General features: G+C 51.6%; 7 protein-coding genes and 2 pseudogenes across 9 annotated transcripts, besides 2 other annotated features; 4 read left to right on the plus strand and 5 right to left on the minus strand.

The window, feature by feature from the left end:
- Window positions 1-1093: 1093 nt before the first annotated feature.
- On the minus strand, window positions 1094-3042 carry NCS54_00892700 (Hypothetical protein; the record flags this gene model as incomplete). The annotated part of the gene is made up of 4 exons (XM_053154291.1): window positions 1094-1958; window positions 2031-2408; window positions 2473-2770; window positions 2826-3042. 4 exons carry the CDS (start codon window positions 3040-3042, stop codon window positions 1094-1096), a joined length of 1758 nt encoding a protein of 585 aa, XP_053010266.1.
- Window positions 3043-6054: 3012 nt separating this feature from the next.
- Window positions 6055-7288, minus strand: NCS54_00892800 (Hypothetical protein; the record flags this gene model as incomplete). Its single annotated transcript, XM_053154292.1, has 3 exons — window positions 6055-6500; window positions 6553-6706; window positions 7274-7288. The coding sequence occupies 3 exons, from the start codon at window positions 7286-7288 to the stop codon at window positions 6055-6057; spliced, it is 615 nt and encodes a 204-aa protein (XP_053010267.1).
- A 316-nt stretch (window positions 7289-7604) lies between these two features.
- On the plus strand, window positions 7605-8595 carry NCS54_00892900 (annotated as a pseudogene). Its single transcript has 3 exons — window positions 7605-7790; window positions 7860-7941; window positions 8015-8595.
- Window positions 7605-8595: a sequence feature.
- A 2915-nt stretch (window positions 8596-11510) lies between these two features.
- On the minus strand, window positions 11511-12083 carry NCS54_00893000 (Hypothetical protein; the record flags this gene model as incomplete). The annotated part of the gene is made up of 1 exon (XM_053154293.1): window positions 11511-12083. The coding sequence occupies one exon, from the start codon at window positions 12081-12083 to the stop codon at window positions 11511-11513; it is 573 nt and encodes a 190-aa protein (XP_053010268.1).
- Window positions 12084-13399: 1316 nt separating this feature from the next.
- NCS54_00893100 (Zn(2)-C6 fungal-type domain-containing protein) lies at window positions 13400-14213 on the plus strand (the record flags this gene model as incomplete). The annotated part of the gene is made up of 3 exons (XM_053154294.1): window positions 13400-13480; window positions 13546-14067; window positions 14127-14213. 3 exons carry the CDS (start codon window positions 13400-13402, stop codon window positions 14211-14213), a joined length of 690 nt encoding a protein of 229 aa, XP_053010269.1.
- Window positions 14214-15258: 1045 nt separating this feature from the next.
- Window positions 15259-16519, plus strand: NCS54_00893200 (annotated as a pseudogene). Its single transcript has 4 exons — window positions 15259-15456; window positions 15509-16243; window positions 16333-16406; window positions 16459-16519.
- Window positions 15259-16519: a sequence feature.
- A 2639-nt stretch (window positions 16520-19158) lies between these two features.
- On the plus strand, window positions 19159-20612 carry NCS54_00893300 (Hypothetical protein; the record flags this gene model as incomplete). The annotated part of the gene is made up of 8 exons (XM_053154295.1): window positions 19159-19254; window positions 19306-19343; window positions 19391-19444; window positions 19505-19598; window positions 19654-19811; window positions 19867-19923; window positions 19972-20326; window positions 20376-20612. 8 exons carry the CDS (start codon window positions 19159-19161, stop codon window positions 20610-20612), a joined length of 1089 nt encoding a protein of 362 aa, XP_053010270.1.
- A 267-nt stretch (window positions 20613-20879) lies between these two features.
- On the minus strand, window positions 20880-22536 carry NCS54_00893400 (Putative transporter; the record flags this gene model as incomplete). Its single annotated transcript, XM_053154296.1, has 3 exons — window positions 20880-22171; window positions 22222-22349; window positions 22406-22536. 3 exons carry the CDS (start codon window positions 22534-22536, stop codon window positions 20880-20882), a joined length of 1551 nt encoding a protein of 516 aa, XP_053010271.1.
- Window positions 22537-23423: 887 nt separating this feature from the next.
- NCS54_00893500 (AB hydrolase-1 domain-containing protein) lies at window positions 23424-24458 on the minus strand (the record flags this gene model as incomplete). Its single annotated transcript, XM_053154297.1, has 1 exon — window positions 23424-24458. One exon carries the CDS (start codon window positions 24456-24458, stop codon window positions 23424-23426), a length of 1035 nt encoding a protein of 344 aa, XP_053010272.1.
- Between the last annotated feature and the right edge of the window lie 354 nt (window positions 24459-24812).

A 24812-nucleotide genomic window follows, 5' to 3' on the forward strand; every position in this document is an offset into this window, starting at 1 on the left:
GGCTTAGAAAGGCACCTTGAAGAAGACGATGAACACACATGTCTTACTTTATACTGACAGTGTGCGTTTGTATACTATTGGGAGTTATAATTAGAAGATAGCTCAGCCTGGCAACTCTAATAGTCTACAGGGTAGAAGATTACTAACCAGTTTATTAAACACCTCCGCACAGGGAGGAGAGGTGAGCTAGCCACCACACACCTCTTCTGCCGCTATCTCTACCACCATCATTACGAACACTACAAACTTTATAATCTCCCAGAATAGTCTCCTGGGTGGCGCAGTGGTTATCTCACAGCAACTGTCACTGCCGGTATGAGGGCTTGATGTTTTAGTGAGATTAGAACATGCAAATATAGATTGGCAAAGCAGTAGTTTCGGTTATCTCGCATTAGGCTCTCCGACTTGAAAAGAGCCCCAAGTTAGTCGAGCCGGAGAGGAATTATTAGATCACTTTTAGAGACGATTAGTATAGATTACGTTTTCGTGCCTTGCGAGATAAAGAGGCTGTTTGAGCGGGCTGCACTGGTGAGTACGCCGTCCGAGAGCTAGCTATCTGGATTAGCGAGATCAAGGGATGGGGCTTGTTTACAATATAGCCCCAGCTCTGAAAGAATGTCAAGAACGCCCCGAATTCCAGCGGCGTGCGAACCCCCGATCCATGGTATAAATAGCAACAATTTAACTCTCAGAATGTTGGTGAGAAAGCAGCCAGTTGACGGCTTGTTGTTGTAATAAAGGTATTCCCTGAGGCTGAGGCTCCAGTGGTCACTAGAGGGACGTCTAGCCAATCAAATATGAGAGCATAAAAGCTACCTTATTCTCCACCTAAATTAGCCTGTGATAGAAGTTCCAACACTATTTTGAGTTACAAATCGCGACATCACACTGCTTACATCCCGCCCCTTGATTAATGACACAATTTTATGTTCCCCGCATGTACTGCTCGTGTGACAGGGGTAATGTGAGGCGACCTACCTACTGGAGCCTCCTGACAATCGAAGGGATAGACAAGAGCCCACATCCCGTTCTTGTGACTCTAATTCCTGTACCCGCCATATAAATCCCCTAAGTTCCTCCTATCCAGTATCATCTAATTCTCCACATCCAACTCAGCAATCCTGAGGTCTTGGCCATCCATCTCGCTCGGCGGTGAGCTCGCCGAGGCCGATCTCCAGTCCCGATTGTGGACCGGGATCTCCCCATCACCTTCTCGAGTCCTTGGGCTCATATACTGTCCACTGTCCGGCGACTGGGTAGAGTGGTAGGGACTGAACGGCAGTGTATGCGGCGTTGGGACGAGCGGTTCCGTCGGCGCGACAGGCTGGGCGTTGGGCTTTCGTTTTCGTTTTCTGATGAGCAACCACAGACCCACAAGGAGGGAGAGCAAAACGACGCTGCCCCCGACAGCAATGCCGATGATTGCGCCTCCGGAAGGACCAGACTTCGAACCCGGAGTTTTGCTCACTGTTCCAGTCGCGGGGGCGGTGCGCCCATCATTCGCCCTCGTGCGAGCCGGGAAGACGGCTTTCATGCCAAGCAGAATGCTAATATCATGGTCCGCGAATCCGGCGTCAGGCGTCATCTTAGTGGCGCTTCCGTCTTTGGTTCCGCCGATGACGCTGGTCACAAGCCCGGGGACCTTGTACCCGAAAAGAGTGGGTATATACTCTGCCCACACTTTCTGGAAGTTGCCCTTGATTCGGTTACCGAGATCGACGTTGTGGACCCCCCAGACTTGCTCGTAGTCGCATGTGCTGTCGTTGGGGAACGAGCCTCCGATGGTGAGCATTTGAGACCCTTCGTTGACGATGTTACAGGACAGGCTGTGCGAGGGGTATTGGCCTGTCCCATTCCGGTCGAGAGGGTAGATTTTGATCCATGTGAAAGAGGGAAGAGAGAGAACGTAGACGTCATCAAAGCCAGGTCCGCCAAATCCTAGACCGGCGTTGAGATAGCTATCTCGAGGTTAGTGTTTTCATGAATAAGGCGAGAACAGGGGTAACAAAAGGGCCCAAGGGGAATTATACATATTGTAACTACTTCTGTCCTTCGACCACACGGCTCCAGCACAGAACTTTCTCCGGTGTTCAGGAATGGTGCCATTGGCCTCTTGGACGTGCCATTTGTTCGATATGATATCGTAGATAAATATTTGGTCCATCGGCTGCGGAATCATTGTGCCGTTGCGGTCAGGATCCTGGACGCCGCCGAAATAAACCAGCATACCACCGTCACTGGCAGGGATAAACGTCATGACACCCTCGGCTCGTCTGATATCGTCTGGTCCCGCGAGCTTGGTCCACAAATTGCCGTCCATCTTGTAGCGAACTAGATTCGATGTTGCACGTGGGGGACCGTTCCAGTCCGGCATGGAGGCATTCGAGAGATAGCCCCCATAGTAGTAACTATTAAGCGAATCAATTTTCACTATCAACCCACTTAACGAAGGCTCGACGCCACCATACTTACCCTTCTCCGCGCTCCATAACACTTGTGGAGGCTCCATAACTGACACGCTGAATACCTGCAGCGGGAGGCCCAAAATCATCCCATTGGTCATACCAAATATCATATGACATCATGCTTGAAGTTGTAGGATTGCCACTGTGGAATTCGCCCCCAAAAAGAAATAAGCGGTAGTTGACATCATCTGCCCAGAGGGCTCCGCCGTGTACGGAAGGGATTGAGGAGTTTTTGCTAAGATTGGCGTGTATTTGCGGCATGCCAACATCAGCATTGTCGAGATCGTGCCATACAAGCCATGAGTCTGGGGGACTAGTTTAGCGGATAAGAATATATGTAGGAATGGGAGTGCAGCTTACTCCAATCGTTACCGGGGTCGGTGTCCATGGATTTCCAGTTGACAAGCCCCCCATCAATGTACAACTTGCGATCCACCACTGCTGTTTGGTGTCCAAATCTTCGACAAAAATCCTTGACAGGATCTCGTTGCTGGACGGAGGGATGGGCCAGAATCGCCAAAACAGCTATCCACGAAAGCCATGATCGGCCTACTAGGCTTATTCTTGCTGGTGTCATAGCAGAAAAGCATATCACTACTTTGCCTCAATCCACTGTACTATAGAGTGAGGGCGGGTTTCTTTCTTGTTCTTTCTAGAATCAGTAGACCTTGGGCAAAGCACCGAAAGCCAAGCTCGAAAAAGGTATAAGGGGCAGGTGACTGGATGGCGTGTCGCTTAGTACGGGTGTATGACAAGCTGACCACCGGGCAGAAGATCCCCAATAATCAGAATCAGGCAACGAATGACTCTTTCTCTATCTAAGGAGGGTCCAAGAAACTGGCCTTTTATAGTTAGAATCGGTTACCCCGAGCGAGTGTGCTTTAGCAGCTGCCGCCAGAGCTGAGACTGCTATGTTTTTTATTCTTTGGAGAGTCTCTGTCCGACTTGGATAGCTCGTATCTATGCAACGCTACCGAATGACTGACCTAATCTGGACATAGCTTATGTTATACACCTCGTATTCATCGCGAGAATGACGCGGTGATGGCTGTCCTTCATCATGGCCATCAGCCGCCTTAGTGCCCGAGCAGGAAGAGAAACATTTAAGTTAGATTTGCGGCCGCTGGACCTGTACGACACTGTACAAGCGCCGATGTGGCGCGGCCAGCTATAGAAGTTCACACAACTCCAACAGCCACACAGCTAAACTTGGCCGTGGGGTAAGCCGAATTGGGCTGCAAAAGTGCTATCCATATTTACTAAGGCTGAAAACGCTGGTTCGACGACACCATATTGAGTTCCCCGACCGTCATCTGGATCTTGAGTCACAAATATCGTAGAACGAGGCGGCTGAGGCGATGCGGTATGGGAGGGACAAAACTCAAAAATGTCGAATCTTGACGCGTTGCATGACCTTGTGACCGTCACCGACTCCCGCAGGTAAGCAGACTGGTTACACTTGTTCGGGAGAAGCGGCGACTGCGATGGCGGCTTGTGACTCCCGTTGCCGCCTGTGGCTGGTGCCCGGGCCTGAGCGTATGTAAGGCTGTTGGTTTGGTATCACGAGCAAGGGGGTCAAGCCATGGGAAGCCAAGGGGTTGTCGTCTGGCCCAGTGACAGATTGTGAATGATGGTTACGATAACGGCTATTTTTAGCTTTATAGTAGCTTGTTTTACAGCAGGTGTATGAAAGCGGTGGCTTGGGGAGTTCAGGGCGTTCTCGCTAACATTTCCAAACGGAGGGTAAGCCTGCCCGAGCAATGGCGGATGGCATGTGAGTCTCAGAAGCCAGTGCGGAGCCTATCCAGCTCTAACGGGGACTGGAGTGTCAACAAAATGTTTCAGCACCATGGACGAGAACCCAAAACTAAACTCTGATTTACCAGGGGTCAAGCGGGACAACGACAAAAGGCCCGCAGATGGGATCCTAGTCAAGATTGACCATGGGCCTGGCCGAGATCTCTTTGACTGCTCGAAGACTCCCAACAGGTATAGTGCAGGGATCTCAGCCAATTACGATTAGTATCTCTCTCCCCTCACCCAAATCGCGATATCAGGCTATTATATTGCCACCTAACTAGAGAGTGACTTAGATAGTGGCCTAGTGGTGGAGACTAATACCGTGTGGGAGTCTTCGCGCAGTCAGAGATACTGCCTTTTACAATGTGGATCGGTTCTGGGCTGAGCTAGAGCTGAAACATGCTCCAGTTTACAAGAGTGGTGGGGATCAGGATATTAACGTTTAGTGGGAACTAGGGCGGAAGGGATGGACGCTAACGATGGCCATCGCCAATTTGAAAGGGAGGGGGGCCGTCAACGATGCAGAGCATAAGCATAACGCGGTGTGGCGCCTCAAGCGCCACACCTGGAGGTTAAGTTTCGGTACTTGGGATCCTAGACTCACAGTGCCGCTGGCCAGACTAGCTATCTCCTCTACTGTGCGAAGATTACAGCAGGTCACTCGCCCCGCAGGTAGTATCTTAACTGATCTTGGAGTATCAGCTCGATAGTAGGATAGAGCATCAACTTCCCGGTACTTGCCACTCCTCCTGAGAGCAGTGCTTCATGAAGTCACGGAAAACGCACTGGTCTCAATTGGGCTAGATCCCTGCGAGTGACTCAGCTGTAGTCTTCGCACAGCAGAGGAGATACACCAGCCTTCCATCCTTCCTGAAGAGCTTCCTCAGTGTTCAAGCCCCGATCCACGCTGCTTCTGCACGACCCTGACTCGCGCCACCCCAAGCTCTAAAGGTTTGCTGCGCCATAATTTGCGGGCGCGGTTGTTAGCTCAAGGGGAGCTTCCAAAATCTTGCCTGTAGGAGGGCCCTGTTTAGAGATGGGGAGAACTCAATCCCCACCTCTCCATATCGCGCGCCCTTCCAACATACACGAGGCTCCGCATGTTGAGCCGCATTGAGCAGCACTTCTGGCATCTGAGTCCTTATGGCCTCTTGGCTCTGCCTCTTTCTGGGGCTTCCAGTCTCTTCCCCCGCCATGAGGAGCCCCGTGTTGCTCATGATTTTTGTACTTGCAAACTTGACATGACCAACAGTTTCCGTTCGAACTGGGCAGTATTTGATATGTTGTCCATTATTGCTTTTCAGTTGCTGAGAATTCTCGGTGGCAGTCCTGGAATCCTTCTATGAAAGGTACAAAGTCCTAGATCGCAAAAACAGCACCTCCAATCCCAGAGATGGGGGGCCATGATTCGTAACTCGTGCCGCCCGCAACGAGACGCCAGAGCATCAACCTCGTCATTACCTCCATCACCCTTGGTCTCTTAATGGCCGAGGGACTGATCTGACTGTATAACTCCACGAATACGACCTGGGTTGGGAATAGGATCAAGACGGATGAGCCATTTGCTCGGATGTTGCTGGAAGAGGGTCAGTGGTTAGGAAGCTTCAACTGATGGATGTTGCCAAACTTCGTCAGGCATTAATTACCCCGCCCGCTCCAGAGTAAACGATGGCATGACCACTCACCACCCTTTGCACAGCCACCACAATGAAGCTGACACCAGACCTGGGTCTGTTGCCTGAACCTAAAATGAAACGGTGTGCTGCGCTCTTTGTGTAACTCTTTCCGATTAGCCTTCAAAGTGCATATTCCACGAGACGACGCCCGACCTGGTAGCTGCAGCCGCTTTGCGAATAAGCTGCTTGACAGCTGCATGGACATGCTGCAGTTTGGCATCGTCCTCGGCATTAGGGCCATCCGGCTTAAGAGTACACTGTAGCGAAATAAGATTCCTCAGGAACTGCTTTTTGTCGCTAAAGTCCTTGGGGTGGGTTGTCGCTCTTAGTCGGCGAAGGCATGAATTAGGCGCACCTAAATCGCCCTGCTCTTCGATGGCCTCTACGTCTTTCTTCCGGATATCCTTCGCTTTCGCTTGGAATACTTGCGTGGCCCGCAGAACGTCGATTTCTGTTCGGTGTTGCTCAGCCCTCAAGCCTGCAATGTCTGGGTCTCTTACAACCTCAAAATATTCGCTGCGGAGACCCTTGGCAAACCCAGCTCGGAAGTAGTAGCAGGCTGCGGACCAGGCTTAGAGCCCAGGTTCACGTCGTAAATAATCGAGAAATGCCCTCGTATCCTCCTCGACTTCGCTCCCACAAATCGGCAGTCGACGTAAAGGTGCATCGAAACCCTCCACTTCTAATCTGTGGACTGTCGTCAGGGATAAGTGGTAGAGTCAGGATCACACCCTCTCCATCGATGAGATCGACCTTAGCAACCCACTTTTGGACACTGTTAATTTGCTTCTTGATACTTGAGGGGGCCTATAGTCCGGCCTATTCCCGTGACTCGGTCTTCCGCAACTCCGTTGTGCTCGGAAGACCAAGCACGGGGGGTACGTTGATTAAGGAAAAGGGCTCTTAATTAAGGAAAAAGGTACTTATCTTCGCCGCTAATTATAGTGGGAATAAAAGTCACTTCATTATATTCAAAAGCATATATTGCTGCAATTAATGGTTGGGGTATCTTCATATTTATGATCTCAACGCGACGGTCAGGCGGGGTAGTGACATCTTCTTCACACCCTCACTTACAGAACTTGAGATTATCTCAATAAAGAAGTGACTTATAATAATATGGGGCACCTATGTAATAAGAAGTATCTTTCTTATTGCCCTAATCAATTAGTGTTTTCCTTAGTCAACGTCCCCCCCGTGCTTGGTCTTCCGAGCACAACGGAGTTGCGGAAGACCGAGTCACGGGAATAGGCCGGACTATAGGCCCCCTCAAGTAAGGCTGTGACGTTTGCCGGGACATCATGCGTGCACGGGCCAGTTTGTAGGTATTACGTCGTAATAGGACATGTTGAGCAGAGACGTTGAGTTGCCTGGAAGAAATGACAATCAACTCAAGTACCTAGGCAATCGATGATGCTGAGAGTGTCATTCCTTATCTCGCATCAAACATCCCTTTTCTCATCGACTGTTCAACAAATTCATCTCGGAGACTCCGGCCATCTCTGCAGCATCCGGCCGTCCCCCGGCATTGCCGCTTGCACTGACTTTCAAATGCCGAAGTGCGGGGCGCGGCCGGCAGTTGGCGTCTGTAGACTATTAGGGACGCCCTTGCCCCTGCTCGGTCACAACTTGTCTTTGACTTTGAGGCTAATCCAACGCAGTCCTTTCTACACTTATTTCCCTCATCATCATGAGCTTCAATCACCTTGTTCGCTTCGAGGAGAACGGTCAGCTCCAATACGGTGACCTCGTCAAGTCCGATGACAGCCAGGGTCACATAGTGTCGCTGTTGGCGGGCAAACCTTGGAGCGGCTTCACTCAGACCGGACAGACGAAGATCATTTCCAAGGTCCGAGCCCGCTGGCCGGGGTGATTGATGGTCGAGATCGAGTGCACATTGCTAACCGCTTCATGATAGCTACTCTGTCCGCTCGAGAGCACACCACAAATCATCTGCGTTGGGTTGAATTACCAGCAGCACGCAGCCGAGGCAAACGTGAGTAATAGAAATGGGCAAAACGCTCATACGCATCAAGATTTCTAATCAGCGAATCACAATGCAATAATTGACAGTTCCAACCTACCCCGTCATCTTCACCAAGCCGAGCGACGCTCTGGCCGAACCCTATGACCCTGTTCATGTGCACCCCGACGCCCAAGCTCAGCTGGACTATGAGGGGGAGTTCTGTGTTATAATCCGCCGCGACGTGAAGAATATCTCGGAGAAGGACGCGCTCGACTGTGTCTTGGGCTACGCCGCTGGGAATGATGTCTCGGTGAGGAACTTCCAGCTTCCGACTGCCTCTAGAGGACAATACTGCTATGCCAAGTCTTTTGACGGATTTGCGCCCATTGGCCCTGCCATCTGGTCTCCGAGCGTGGTGCCTGACCCGCAGAGCCTACAGTACAAGACCAGAGTCAATGGGGAGGTTGTCCAGGAGACGTCGACGGGCGACATGACCTGGTCGGTGCGCCAGCTCATCGCGCACCTTGCTAGGGGAACGACCCTTCGCCGGGGAACCGTCATCATGACTGGCACGCCTTCTGGCGTTGGATTTTTCCGAAACTCGTTTCTCAAGGATGGAGACATGTCGAAGTCGAGGTGGACGGATTGGGTAAAATATCCAACCGCATGCGCTTTGATTCTTGAGTAGGCAACCCAAAGACAGCTTTACTTGCAAGAGTGAGATGGGCCAGGATGAGAGCGTATAGAGGGTACCTCACTCGAGCGCTTTGCAATAAGAAGAGTAGTTTTAAAATATCTTGAATTGTTGCCGTACATTGAAACCACGCCCGGGGGCACAAACTCGTGCCCTTGCGTACCTACATCACATAAATACATCAGAGAATTCTGGGCCGCTGGCGCGGTCTTCTAGCTCAGTTATTCCATCAAAAGCCGGGCTTCAACTATAACAAAGAACACATCGGGCCCCTGACGCACGCAAGATCGGTTGATATTGACCCGGTCTTCAACTACACAATCAAGGTTGCCAGAGCAACATTGAAATCGATTGACTGACCTTTACGGATACCTCGACTGTGTATCTTTCCGGCTCTCAATGCCGTCCTTTGAACAGCCACACAATGCTCTGCTTGACTTGACTTGGCAGTCGCTGGTCCTCATTGGTCGCAAAGCTGGCCTGGCGGGCACGGTCAACCGCGGCGCTGTCGCCATCACCGTGCCTGGAAAACTTCAGGCTAACCATTGCGACGATAGCTCGGTAAGCCATCTCCCGCTCAGAGACATGTCCGTTTATAGACGGCTTGGTGTAATCCTTGATAGTTATTGACGCTCGATATATTTTCCGCCGTCTTTGCATTGAAGCCTCTTATCCGGAGTACTCATCACCACGTAGCCTCGTCGGCACTGCTAGCCAGCAAGCAAAGATTCAACAATAATCGATTTCTTAAAATTCTCTCGAGATGACAACAACGCCCGAAACAAGCTCCCCTCGAGCGCAAGACGCAGCTGCTGGCGCGTGGAGGCACCCGTTCCCTGACGTCACGAGGCTTGACGCTTTTCGACGATACGTCAACAGAGCTTATAGGGTCAGCCTGCAGTCCTGCCAAGACGTTCACAAATGGTCTGTGAAGAACCTCGAGGATTTTGCAAAAGCAGTTTGGGTTTTCTGTGGTGTTGTTTACAGCCACCCCCCGGACAAGGTGGCCAACGGCATAAACAATGTGTGGCCTCGACCTGAGTGGTTCCCCGGGGCACGAATCAACTTCACAGAGAACATTTAGGCTGTGGGGCGACAGCTGCATACCCAGGTGGCCCTATACACCGCCGCCTTGAGGGCAGCCGGCGTAGGAAGAGGCGACCGCGTTGCTGGTGAGTAACTCCCAGGCGTGCTATGAGACTGCGTCCAGCAAGGCCCACACACTGACCAGAGACTGGAGCGTTATGCAGGCGTCCTGTCCAACTCTATCGAAGCCGTGGTCATCCTTCTCGCCACGGGCGCGGTTGGGGCCAATTTCTCCTCCATGGCGCCCGATATGGGGGCTGCAGGCATTGGCAGCAGATACGCCGAGATTCAACCAAAAATCATTTTCGTAGACACAGAAGTCTTTTACGTCGGGAAGCGGCGTATTCTGCATGAGAAGCTTACCACGGCCCTCACGCACTTGCGAAAGCGTGTCCCTGGGCTGGGAAAGGTTTTCGTCATTACAGGCTCGCTTCTTTCAGATCCTGGCTGGTGAGCCTTTCTCTAACCGTTGAAGACCCCGTGTTGAGCGAGACTGACAGCATGGTCGACAGCATCACACTAAGCCAGTTTCTTGACGTGCAGCCGTCTCCGCTGCGGTACGAGCCGGTGCCATTTGATCACCCCATTTACATCTTGCATTCGTGAGTTGTCTCGACAAGAAAGGGGGGGGAAGGATAACGAGACCATGCCAGGTGTGCGTTTTCTGACTATTTCGTAGGTCTGGTACCACGGGAGTCCCGAAATGTTCGTGGGATGAGACGCCTTTCCCTCAGGCCATCTGCATTTTCAGCTGACCAAGAGAATTTTAGGCATCTGTCACTCGGGGGGCGGAGCTCTCCTTCAACAAAGGAAAGAGCTCACTCTCACCAACGACATGAACAGCGAGTCGACGTATTACCAATATACGAAGGTGAGCAGACTCTTCAGTTTCAAAGGTAACCGACACCAAGGAAGCTAACTCCCTTTCCAGACAGGCTGGATGATGTGGAACTATTTGATAGGTTCTCTAAGCGCTGGCTCCCGCATAGGTCTTTACGATGGAAGCCCGCTGTATCCAAACGCGGCATTTCAGATCCGTCTTTTGGAGGAGCAAGGGTGAGTTGGCACCTTGCTGCCAACTCGGACTCACAGTGCTGGTGGATGGAAAACAGGGTGACTCACTGGGGAACCAGTCCGGAGCTTCTGAACGCCCTGAAACAGTCCGGCTTCAAGAGAACCGAGGCCCTCCAGGACCTCCACCTCGTCGTTTCCTCCGGGTCTCCTTTATCGGCAGAAACGTCCCGTTGATTCAGAGACACGATACCTAGTTACGTGGGGCTATTCAGCGGCTAAAGGCAAGAAGCGGATGTTCTCCGTCTCGGCACCAACCTGTTCCTGGCTCTTGTGATACCGCACGTACACCATGACGATCTTCTCCCATAGCCCCTCTTGGTTCCCTACTCCTCGTCCGGCAACCCTACAAGCTTGAGCGAGTCGCTCCACAGCCTCTTTGCCTTCTCCACGTTATAGGCGTGCGGGGCATACCTAGACGAAGTAAACTTGTAATCCCCTTTAGCATGCGGCTCTGCAATGGCGTAGTTGGCGAGGTACTTGCCGCCCTTATGTTCCCATGCCTTGCCGACCGCCGCCCATACCGATGTTGCGGCGCCCTACTTAACACTCTTTATGGTGGGGTACCAGAACTCTTTCCCCTTAAAGGCATCCGGGGGCATATACTGGGTGAACCCGGTCTAGATAATGCCGGGATGGACGCTCGTGGAGTGTAGGTGGCGCGAGCCATAGCGGCGCTCGATCTCGTTAGCTATGTAAATGTTGGCCGTCTTGGATTGGCCATAGGCCACAATGGGATTATAGCTGCCTTTTTAGAAGTCGTAATTGTTGGAGTTATTGATCCCTTGGATGATGTGGGCCGAGGAAGTGAGATTGACGATGCGGGACGGGAGGTCGAGGGAGGCGGCAGCGAGGAGAGCGGGCTCTAAGAGCTTGTAGAAGAGGAAATGCGAGAGGTGGTTCGTATCGAACTGGAGCTCGTGGCTATTGGCGGTTAGGCGTAGGTCGGGGATGGCTATGATGCCGGTATTATTTATGAGGAGGTGAATATTGGAGGTCTTGGCGAGAATGGCGGTAGCGGCGGCGCGGACGGAAGAAAGGTTTGCCTGGTCCATTTCGATAATCTCCATACAAGAAGGTTTAAAGATACCAGTGAGGGCGGATTGGGCCTTGCTGACGTTTTGGGCGGTGAGAAAGAGGGTGGCGCCGGTGGTGGCCAGGGCGCGAGTGGTTTCGATGCCGATGCCGGAAGACGTACCGGTGATGACAATGACCTTGCCCTTGAGCTTGCCTTCAACGCCCTCGTCCTTGATGATTTGCAGGGCCGTCGGGCGCGCGTCACCAGGGCCGTTTGGCTTAACGTGGGCTTCAGCGTAGCGCGACATCATTGCGTTGGCGAGGGATTCTGAGAGATGGTGATGAGGAATAAGACTTGCTTAAGTATTATGAGGAGGACTGATGTGATATCAATGAGTTTGGATTTTGAATTCGAGTGGAAGCTGGAGAAGAAAGTGGTTCACTTATGTAGTCAACTCACACTTAAGTTGTACACGGCGCCGTCTGTTCAGTGCAGGGGAGCATTACTTGGGAAGACCATGACTTATAAATCAACGTACACTTCAGAGACCCTTTCCGGCGATAGGAGTAAATCCAAAAATTAACGCCGCCCTTTAAACAACACTTCAAGGACAAGACCGATTTGTGACGAATCGTCACAGCTGCGGGCACCTTAACCGCTGCGCCACGGGGCAAAAGATTGGGCCATAATTGTCAAATGTTGTGTCGTGTGTATTGTTGTTCTTGTCTGTGTGTTCTCGGCGAGCCCCCGAAAAGGGGAGGCGCCGATACGGGAGTTCCTGATCGGGCTAAGTGCCGGGAGAAGGAAGTCATGTGACCACCCGGAAGGCGGCCACATTTGACAACCTGTACAATAGCTCCAAGGGTGGTGACATGCCTTCAATGACCGGTCGGGAGAGCTCCGGCACCCAATTACCTTTTTGGAGGGCAACACGCACTTAGGAGATAACTCACTACAATAACTTTCCCCCCCTTTTTGGCCTAATCTCCCCCTGAATCAGGGAAGAGGTTTAGAGCTGTTAATGTTGCAGTTTTATTCAAGCCTCGCTTGATGACATTTTCTCCTCTTTCAGCCTAGCCCATGAGGCGGAGTTTATGTAAAGTATGTTAATTATGACCCTCGCGGTTAAAGCGCGTGTACCCCACTCATTCTTTGTTCACTAATCATACCATCACCCCCATTGTCAAAAGGCTCCCGCCAGGTCACTCCAGGGATGTCTGCCCAATTAAAATACAAGAATGAAAGGTACGGTATCTCCCACCTAAATCAGCCTATAATTGTCAGGGACCTCCGGAATAGGAAAATTCCCCTGTAGGCGATTGGGTCATGCAAGCTGGCGGAAGCCGCAACGATCGGGCCCCTCCGCTTGGTAAGCGTTTAAGGTGGGACTAGTCTTGCGCCCGCTTTAGAAAGCGGCTAGTGAGTCTAGCCCATTTGCTAGCTTGAAACTAATCATATATGAACCGGACCTCCGCACTCTATCACCGTATCTATACGGCGCATGAAACTAATCATGCAACCGGACCCCCGCACTCCATCATCGTATCTCTACGGCGCCTCGAACCTGGATTTGACACCGGACAAATGCGGCCTCAACATCCATATTCTCTGTGACGACCACTCATGACAAATATGATCAGAAGGCGTAAAGCGCACAGAAAGTCTCGGGAAGGCTGTGTACAATGCAAGGAGCGGCACGCTAAGGTACGGCGAACCCCCTCCCTGTGACAGCTACTCGTCATGTTGGAGCCCGCAGCTAAACCCTCTAGTGCAACGAGGTCCATCCGCAATGCCTTCATTGCGAGCGGGCAAATATCTTGTGCAGCTTTTCGACCCCTAGCCTGACTACCACGCCACTTAACGAGGATAGTCTAGCTGATCTTGAGCTGCTGGAGCACTGGCACCGGCATTCCATCACAGGCGACATGTCGGAAACCTCGAGGCACCTGCAATACGACCTTGTTCGCTTGGGCTTCTCTCACCATTACTTACTGAATAGTATCCTCGGCCTTACGGCCCTTCAGCTCTACAGTGAAGACCAATCCCGGCCTAAGTGGTACGCTAGAGCCGTTGCGCACCAGCAGGCCGCAATCACCCGAGCCAGGTCGCACCTCCAGTTCCTTGACCAGACGCATCATCGAGCCCTGCTGGGGTTCTCCGCTTTTACCTCAATGTATGCGGTTGCGGAACCTCTCTTACGCCCCTCTCAAGTCCGCTCTCTGCAGGCACAGTTCGACCCTGTCAAGGAGCTTTTGCAGGCCCTCCAGTTTAGCAGGTCCACCAAGGTGTTCGTACGGCAGAATTTTCCGCCTCGGGTTATCTCAGAATCGTGGCTTCTGAATAAATTCAGTGCCAATCACCAAGGAACTCCGCAGGATCTCGAAACAAGATTTCCGCAGTTTGCGTCTCTTCGCGGATGCATAGAGCGTCGATGTGAGGGGACAGAGAGGGCGGCATGCCTTCATGCCGTCGAACTACTGTTTCGTTGCATTGCAACGCTATCAGATAACTCCGGAGACCCCGAACCGACTAAGGTGATTTGGGGCTGGGGACTCGAGGTATACCAGGCCTTTCTCGACTTGTGCTCGGCGCGGCATGCCGTGGCGCTCGTCATTCTGGCTCACTATCCTGTCTTAATGAGCTTTTATAAACAGCACTGGTGCCTGAGAAACTGGCCGAGCGGTTTGGTGGCACATATTAAATGGGTTCTCGGAGATGAGTGGGAGGATGCTCTGAAGTGGCCGAGTGAGTTCATTTTCGGGTTGGTAACGATATCACCTCAGGCGGTGACTCGCAGCGGCTCAGCGTATCAGATGGTCTAATTGAAAGTGAATGCATGGGAACATGCCACAGCCGCGTTGTGTTGGCGCCAATTCTCGTATGCGGTCAGTTCGTTTTCTAAGTACCGATTCTCCCGGTGCTCAAAGTAACCTTATCCATAAACGCCGGGGCCGAGGCCCCCGCAAACCCCACCGGCGAAAGCCCAAGCCATGGGCGCCGCCCTACGTAGCTGGCCGTATTAATACGGTCAGTGATCTACAGGCTTTATACTACTTTTGGCTGGTTTTGAAGTCACGCTTCGTAAGCACCGGACTTGTCTGGCTCGCCTTGACTGTTAACGCTGAACACCATGTTGCAGAGTGCATGACTCAGATACACCGGCCTGAGAACCCGAGGCGCGAGGGAAAGTGAAATGCCTGTATGAGGCAAATCTCTCAGCCCAAGTTCAGAGCTTTGCTTTACCGCCCTTGCTTGTAGGGGTAATTTTGCAACGAATTGATTGACTGCAGAATGAAGCCGGTGTGACAAATCCTCACTCCATGCCCGGCGCCTCTCTCCTTTCCCCTATATCGCACAATTAAGGCCGATTATAATATATAAAGGCTGAAGTTGTCCCACCAAGTATCAACTGTCCCTTCGAGCACCAACTGACACATTCAGCATTAACTGAGTCGAGCCTCTTTACTTTGTTTTTATAAAGGTTCCAAATTCAACACCAATTTGCATCAACTATCATGTCTTCACCAAGAACCACCAAAGCCTGGACGGTTGAGGGCAATGGCAGCTTTGACTGTCTCAAGTTTCACAAGGAGCGCGTTCTTCCTGAGCTCTCCGACAACGAGGTGTTGGTCAAATTCCATGCGGCATCCCTAAACTACCGCGACATCATCATTGCTCTGGTAACGATGCCTTTTTTGTACATCCTCCACTGTCATCTAATAAACCTGGTAGGGCCAATATCCTTTCCCAGTGGCACCGAATGTCGTCCCAGGCTCTGACGGAGCTGGAGAAGTTGTAGCAATTGGCTCTAAGGTCACCCGCTTTGAACAAGGCTCTAAGGTTTTGACACTGTTCAACCAGGCTCATTACGGTGGGCCATTGACCCAAAAAGCCTTAGGGACAGGGCTAGGTGGTGCCATTGATGGCACTCTACGACAGTATGGCATTTTCAACGAGAATGGGCTGGTAGATATGCCGAAGAACCTCAGCTATCTGGAGGCTGGAACACTCTCTTGCAGCGCCCTGACGGCGTGGAATGCTCTCTACGGGCTCAAACCAGTCCTCCCCGGTGACTGGGTCCTAACGCAGGGTACGGGCGGTGTGAGTATCTCTGGCCTGCAGTTTGCGAAGGCGGCAGGCGCTCGAGTCATCGCGACGACTTCCTCTGCAGCGAAGGCTGAGACGTTGAAGAAACTCGGAGCAGACCATGTCATCAATTACAAGGAGAATCCGAATTGGGGTGACGAGGCGAAGAACATCACGGGAGGTGTCCAACATGTCATCGAGGTTGGAGGCGCGACAACTGTGACACAGAGTCTGAAAGCCGTTGCCATGGGTGGAGTTGTCACTATCATTGGTTGGATAGGCGGAGAGGGAGAGAAGGGACCGGATTTCCCCCAGCTTTTATCCAGCCTGGCTGTTGTGAGGGGAATCGTTGTTGGAAGCCGAGAGCAATTTGAAGCAATGGTATGTACTTTGGAAAAGGATTGCCTGCCTTGGACGTCTTCTCCCAACTTCATACTTGCAATTTATGGACGTTTTATTAACATGGATAGATTCGGACCATTGAGGCCTTTAACATCAAGCCCGTTCTTGATCAACAAGTCTTCGAGCTCGAGGACCTCAAAGAGTAAGACTATTCCATTTCGAAATAACTCCTGTTGTAAGCTAATTCATTACAGGGCATATAAATACCAGTGGGATCAGAAGCATTTCAGCAAAGTTGCAATCAAAATTGAGTAGATATAGAGAGCTATAATACTCTATATGTTATGGCCTGAACTGCCCCCTGTCACGTGTCATTTCATTCCCCATATTTTCCTTTTACAACCCACTAACCACAAGAGACCTCACTTCTCCAAGTGCGAGGCCCCTTATATACAACACTCGTTACACCTTAGATAGACTCTTAGCTACTGCAGCTATCAACAGACTTCAGTTACCTTCAAGACCCTTCTTAACCTATTACTGAGACGTGACCACCACGATCTTTCTTCACCAAACGAATGGAGAAAGCAGATCGCCTCACGAAATGACGGGCCCATGCCCCGAACACCGTATCAGCATTGCAGCCAGGCCGTCTTTGAAGCTTGGCTCAAGACCAAGATCCAGGCTGAGCCGCTCATCGACTCGTGCTTTGGCTGGAAACTTGAAACCTTTATCGAGACTGATGGCTATGTTTCTCATTCACCTCAAGTCCTGCGACCTCACCAAGCTTCAAAAGCAAGGCCAGTTCTGGCACATCTTCTTCGCCAGCGGAGGTGTTCTCATATCTCAAGACGAAGCTGACACCTGGACCTCCCACTTGCCTATTTCTCTCGACACAGACTGGAAGTCACTAGACCCCAAGGAGTCTGTCTACAAGGTGCTGGGTGGCTGGCAAGGCCCGTCCCCCGTCACGATTGACAAGGTCCTCGTGTGCAGCGCTTGGCGCCCAAGTATTGCCATCGCGCAGCGCTTCGCCTTGGATAGCCTACGTGTCTTTCTCGTGGGTGACGCCGCACACCAGAATATCCCGACTCGAGGATACGGCATGAACACAGCTGTGGGTGATAGCTTTGATCTAGGATGGAAGCTGGCGGCCGTGATCAAGTGCTGGGGCGGGAGCGGCCTGCTACAGTCTTGCGAGGCGGAACGCAAGCCAGTGGCCGTCCGAAACATCGAACGCTCCGGTGTGCACCATAAAATCCACCAGGACTACGTTGGCTGGGTTTTGATACGAGGTAATCTACAGAGTGGTAGACATGGCAAAAAGCGGTGCTGAAGAATGGGCAAGCCCAAGAAAGCCCAGCAAGCTTGGGTCCCCTCTAAAAGATGTAGAGTGATGACATATCTGCCGTAGAAGTACCCTAAGATACCTATCATTGGATTTACTCATTTCCCATACCTTCTGTTTGTAATTACAAGAGCTTGTGACAACTTCTAACTTTACTGGTTTCAAATCCACGAGCGCGGCTCAGCTTGCATACTTCAGCGGCAAACATGGCTTGTTTACTTGTTGTTTATTGGGAATTCAACAAGAAAGAACAGACTCAAATAAAGAAGAGATGGTATCAAAGATGCACCGCTTGCTCACCTAGTCAGCAGCCTGGGTGGACTTCTTGCGAGACGAGAGTAGCACCCTCAACCAAGTAGCCCCAGACCTCACCACCACCTTCGTTGCCTACTGGCTCAACTACGAAGACTTTGAAGAATGGCGGGAAACAAAATTGAAGCCGTGGGACGACTTGCGGGATGTTGCTAACATGTAACGCAAGATCATGACTGCCCAAAGCTCAGCACATGTATCCGTCAAGCCAACCCGTGACGACTGGGATCGCCTCCATAATTGGACTCACGGCGAGCTCTGACAAGGGATACCGGGGCATAGATCGATACCGGATTGCTCAAAACCAAGACCAGTACGTCATTTCAAGAAGACTGCCCACCTCGAGATTGAGGATGGGACTGGCCTTCCTTCCAACACCGCCTTTGGCAGTGTGACGGTCTTGTTCAAATGGCTTGGTGGCCTGCAAATCGAGCCCCGCACTCCTGGACGGGTTAGCTAGTGGGAATACGTCGTCCTGTTCCAGGCCACGCCATTATCAATGACCTTTAGAGTCCCCTTATACTCTTTAGTAGTCGACTCCAGAGTTAAATATGCATCTCTATAGACGAAGTAGTCATATCCTGTGCCTATTCCCTCAACACTGAGGGGACACTTGGCGGCCACTTTCAACCCTTCAGACTTTGCATCAGCTTGGAGCTCTTTTTGGGGGGACCACGTCATGCTTCAACTATAAGGAATGTTGCTACCTATCAAAGGTAGTAAGTAACCGAGGACTAGATGGCTTAAGCTTTAAAGTCTAAGCAGATGGCTTCTACTTGGAGTTAAATCCGCATTGTCGACGGGACAGCGAAGCATCATGATCCGCCAGTTGGACTCACGTAGACTCCCGAGCGTAGGCTGAGTATGAACTCAGCTCGAGGAATAGCAAGGATATCAGGTTGTTCGACTTTCGCCTCCAAGTAGTGGGGCATCTACCACTCAACTAAGCTACCCGGGTGCACATGTAGGTTTCCGAGGTGTCCGTCTGCAGGCTGGACCTCAACCAACAAGTGGAAGAATTCCGAGCTGCCAAATACGGATCAGGTGGGCTGGTTGATCTTCTGTTGCATTGCACTGACAAGGGTGCAGCCAACGGCTCGTGCTCAACTCACGGGTCATATGTGATTGGTTCTGTCATATATACCTTGTCAGTGAGCAAGGTTTCCAATGCGAGGATCTCTTTTGGGAACCGCATGGTGTGATGGGATGATGGAGTGAGGGGTTCGGCCGCGCAATTGATAAACAGCTCAGGCAACCCGCCCAAGCTGCGCTGCTCTCATCTCCATCAGCGACCATGGGTGATCATCAGTCCCAAGAACCCGTTGAGGAAGCACACCCTCGTGCTACACAGGCTGAGACTCAGGCTCCCGATCATCCTCTCGAAGTCGACGTGAGAACGACTAGTGGCTAAGCTGTGTGCATTTGCTGATGCTGACTGAAGGATAATCCTCACGAGGAAGACTCGAGCTACGGTGACTCGTGAGTACAGGATGACAGCTTGAAGAAACATTGCTTATTGGTTCCAGTGAGGCCACTAGTAGCTACCTATCATCATTGAAGTCTAGCGTTTTCAACTACAAGTGAGTCAATGCTTTGCTTTTTACCTCTACCACCATTTCGGTCTCACTGACGCAATCCAGATATGAAGCAAGTCAAGTCACAAAAGCCTTTATGACTCTTGACGTTAACAAACCTGCAGAACGGACGCCGTTACCATGCATTCCGCGAGGGGGCGTACCTGGTGGTAGGGCATCAAACTCTAGGATCTTTCCACTGCTGATATTGTAAGCCTAATGATGGCGAAGAACAAGATCGCATGGATCTAGCACATCACATTTATCGACTTCTCATCGGTGGAAAGCTCCATCTTGCACCAATCGGCGATAGCCCTCAGCGGGTTTTGGATCTTGGCACTGGGACAGGCATTTGGGCCATGGACTTTGCAGAGTGAGTAGGACTGGCCTGGCTATTAAAGGACTTCTCTCAAATCTGACATTTCTAGCGAATATCCCTCGGCAGATGTTCGAGGCACGGATCTGAGCCCCATTCAACCCAAATGGTCCGAGAAACCAGCCTAGAGACAAACTGATACTAACGCCGAGCATAGGACCCCTCCAAATTGCTCTTTTGAAGTTGACGACTTCGAAGCAGATTGGCTCTACCGCCATCCATTCGATTTCATTCATGGCCGCGAGCTCGAGGGGTGTCTTTCTAATGACAAGAAGCTATTTCAACAAGCCTTTAAGCACCTAAGCCCCGGAGGATATATCGAGCTACAAGCTGCCTACCCGCCCCTCAAATCTGACGACGACACAGGGGATAAGGCTACTGATTTTCACAAGTGGGTAAATACCATCTGCGACGCCTCTGCCAAGTTTGGCAAACCCTTGACCTGTGCACCGGAGTGGAAGACAAAGCTAGAAGAGGTCGGATTCGTCGACGTTCATCAGGAGATTCGCAAGGTCAGGCGTCCTTGAGTCTCAGTGAAAAGAGATGCGCTGATAACCATAGGTTCCCATGGGTCCTTGGCCAAAGGATCCGAAACTCAAGGAAATCGGCAAGTTCCAGGCGGTTCAGGAAGCCCAGGTCATCGACTCGTACACTCCCGGGCTCTTTGGTCGGGTGCTCGGTTGGAGTGAGGAGGAGATCCAGGTCTTTATTGCGAAAGTCAAGCGTGACTTGAAGGATCCGACAATCCACTTGTACCAGCAGCTTTACTTTATCTGGGGAAGGAAGCCAGAAGTTTAGGCTCCGAGTTTGTGCGCCACTTGATGGGTTGGATTGCATTCTTCAGGGGACTTGCATAGTCGTTTTGGTTAGCTATCAGGCGTAGCCAATACTCCCTTAGTCTCTGGGGTTCTCTTGAAGGATATTTCAGATATAATGACTACAGATTGCAATAGTTGAGAGATATACTAGGGTGTAAGCTAGAAATCAAGAATCTGTCTTTGATTTCTCCTAAGAACAATACAGCTAGATATCTGTGGGTAGCTGGCCCTAGCAAGCAATCGCCAACTACAAGTTCCATCTAAATCCAGGGTGCTTCCAGTCGAGGTTTGCAATCTGGGTAGAGTCCAGCCCATCAAGCTGTGCAGTTTCGTCCTGACGATCTCTCTTGCGGTTGTCTGACGTCGCCCAGAGCTGAAGAAGTATGGTCGTAAATAGCATAATCGAAGACGTCGCCAAGTTGAGCCCGTTGCCTATGGGATAGTTGGGGGCATCAGTTGGAAGAAATGCCCAACTGGCTATCAAACCACCAATGTTACCGAACATGACATTTGTTCCAATTGCCGATGAACGTGCCGTGTCCGAGACGACATTTGCCGAGACCTGCGCGTTGCAGAGCGCACCGGAGTTGAAGGCGCCCGTCACGATGATGAAAGTTGCTGCGTACCTCGCGTGAGGGTTTGTGGTTGCAAGAAAGATGATGTAGCCTGTTATTATGGGCAGGGCGCTGACGAGCAGGAATATGTTTCGACGACCAGTCTTGTAACTCAGATAGTTGACGGCAAGGATGAAAAGTCCGCCGACGATGTATGGCGGGACTGTGTAGAGCTGGACCGTGACAATGGCCTTGTTTGGGTAGATTGTGCGGACGATAGTCGGGGCAAAGAACGCCAGGCACTGAACCGTGATGTTGCCAAGGAGAAAGACGAATGCAGACGCAAGAGCGACAGGACTCATAATTCCAGCCATAATCTTCTTTGTATTGAGTCGATCGAGGACTTCGGTTGCGCCTACGCGCTCGGACTTGACGCGGGCGATAGCTAGCTCCTTTTCTTCTTGGGTTAACCAGCGGGCAGTCTCGGGCCGGTCGGTAAGGGTAAAGAATGCGATGATGGCGAGGCCGATTGTGATGATGCCCTCGATGGCAAAAATCATTCGCCAACGTTTCGTGCTACCGAAGCTATCCAAGGTTAGAATAGCAGAAGCGAGGAGGCCACCAAACGCGCCAGCAAGTGACGACATGACGATATACATGGATAGTCGAAATGCTAGTTCATTGCGCCTATACCAACGTGACAAGTAATAAGCAATGCCGGGTAGCATTCCAGCCTCGAAGACGCCAAGCAGGAATCGGACGCCGCAGGCAGACTCGAGTGACGATACAAAGGCGAAAGCCACCGTCATAAGACCGAAGGCGAGGGTGAGAGCGGGAAGAAACCAGCCGGGGCCGATCCACTTGCACGCAATATTGGATGGGATCTCAAAAACGATGTAGGAGATGTAAAAGATGGAAAGGATCTGGTTGTAGTCATAGCCGCTAAGGTTCAGGTCGGCCTCAAACCCCGCAAGCCTTGCATTGCCTGATATCATGTTTAGAAAGCGAATACTGATGGGAGAGCAAGGTACCTACCAATGTTGGCTCTGTCGATGAAGCAGAAGAGATAGATGATGGCAACGGTTGGTACAATGTAAAGATCTATCTTGCGTCGAAGACGGGCTTCAGCTTTGGGGTCGAAGAAAACCAACGGATTGCCATGCCTTGCATCTGTATTAGAACCTCGAGCATGGAATGAAGCCTGCATGAGGATACTCACTCGTCAGTCGCGGCGCGCCCAAGCTCAGTAGCTTCATGTGTGGTTTCCGAAATGTGTTCTTTATGTTCGGTGTCGGGGGTCATCTGCTGGAGCCTAGGGCTGGCCGATTTCTCATTCTCTGACGTAGCCATGATAGCCAGGATCTTTGCCTAAATGATAGCTTACGATAGAAGTGTTAGTAGGGTAAGTTCGGCAAGAAAGAGCACAACTGCCCCTTAAGTAAAGAATTGCTACGGCCATATCACGCATCCCTGAACTCGGTTCCCAACGTTATGGCACCCCCCCCCCCGCGCCTTTCCACCCCGCGTTCTCCACGAGATATCTGCGCCAGCTATTTCCGATTACTCGGTAAGCTTAAGTTTAGCTCTGGGGTAATTGAATCGTGGTCTTTATTGTCACTTTTGCCTCCCTTTCCGCTTCCGTTTCCGCGTCGCCCTCCGCTTCCGCTTCCGTCGTGCTTCCGCTTCCGCTGTAGCTAATCAGGAGGTTGAATTTAACAACCCTTGGATGGGGGAAAGTCCCGGGCAGCCTCCTAGCTAGACTTAAAGCTTGAGATCAGATCTGTCTTAACGGCGGGCTATTAATAAGAAGTCCTTGGTTCCAATCTTAGGGTTAGTCTCCATCCTGAGCCACATGAGGAGTGCCCTGTGTGTTTTTATGTAGTTAGAAGATTCTGTGGGAGAATCCAGTGGTGCATTTAAATGCTGCTTCATGTGGCTGCGTTGTTGAACTGGCCTTCCTGGTTCAAGGCTCTCTTGTTGAGCTAATGGTTGCAAAGTTAGCGGAAGTGCTTGCTGGAGGGTTTAATTGATGGATGGAAATTCACCAACGTCACGGTGTTGGGCTTTGATGCCGATATAGAGTCATAAATGTATCTTTGATATTGTGGTGATGGCCTCTCTGAGAGACGCCATTGATGAAAAGAAGAATATTCTATAGTAACTAACAGCCTGGAACGGGTAAGGCTTATCTACAAGATAGCAGCCATCTCTTGCCAAGCGCACCTTGCACTGCTATCTCACAAGTTTTCCTCAAAGAAGCGGGTAAGTCTATCGAAGGGAATAAGTTCCACTCGATCGTACAGATCGACATGGCCAGCACCGGGGACCCAGATCAGCTCCTTGGGCTCGGCCGCACGCCCGTAGGCATTTTCGCTAAACTCGCGCGAGTGAGCCTGGTCACCGCTGATAAAGAGCAGGGGGCGGGGCGAGATGGTTTCGATGTCGTTGAAAGGGTAGAAGTTGAAGAACTTGACTTGGCTCGAGAGTGTTGGGTGAGTCGTGGTATTGGGCAGAGCACCGGGGGGTGTAACCTCACCGCGAGTGGTGCGGTAGAAGTCGTAGAACTCTTGCTGAATAGCATTAGTAGCGTCCTCGCGCCTATCTGCAGTGCCTCCAGTCAACTGGGTCTCTGCGCCTTCGGACTCGTTCCAGCGCTGGGCTGCGGCGGCGACAATCATCTGCTTGCGCTGGGCTAGGGTCTGTGACTTTCGGATGCCATTGCGAGCGGCGGCGCCCATGTCGTACATGCTAACAGTGGCGATGGCTTTGAAGCGGGAGTCGATCTTTGCGGCGCTGATGATGAAAGAACCGCTGCCGCAGATACCAACACCACCGATGCGCTCACGGTCGACAAAGTCCTGAAGGCCGAGGTAGTCGACGGCGGCGCTGAATGCCTCTGCGTAGTATTCGACCGAGACGGCGTTACGAGGTTCGCCGTCGCTGCCGCCCCAATGGGGGAGGTCAATGGAGACAGTGATGAAACCCTGTTCAGCGAGCTTGGTGGCGTAGAGGTTGGCGCTCTGCTCCTTGACGGCGCCCATGGGGTGTCCGACGACGATGGCGGCGGTCTCGACGTTGCGGCTTAGGTTGCGTGGGTAGAAGAGGTTGGCCGAGATGCTGGTGTGGAACTGGGTAGGGAACGTGATGGGCTGGATTTGGACATCTGGGCTGCGGTAGAAGTTGTCGGCTCCAAAGGATAGGTTCTGAGCCGTGGCGGCCATGGCGTTGACGAGCGCCATGGCGCCAACTGCGACAGGTCGGCCTCCGAACATCTTGGTGGTTCTATGTTGTCGGTCGTTGTATTGGTTGAACACAAGGAGGTGACTAGGTTGTTAGACCTGATATTATAAACCTGGTGAGGTGCAGCTGTTTGGGCGACATGCAGGTGCTTTAATAGCTGCTGGAGTCCTGGTCATCTATGTTATTGCGAATAGGAGATATGATGTATAGACCCGAGGCCGCGCGTCATTCAATACTTTTAGACATGAGGTCGTCGTCATGCCAAGAAACGTGATCATGAACAGTTGAACCGAAGCTGGGTCGCTCCGTGATCATCAAGGCATGAGCGGCAACTTTACAACAAGGGCTCCCAGTCCGGACATAAGAGCGTTTCCATTCAAGGTTAT

This window comes from Fusarium falciforme, chromosome 7 (genome assembly GCF_026873545.1).
Source record: "Fusarium falciforme chromosome 7, complete sequence".
In the NCBI taxonomy this organism is placed as follows: Eukaryota; Fungi; Ascomycota; class Sordariomycetes; order Hypocreales; family Nectriaceae; genus Fusarium; species Fusarium falciforme.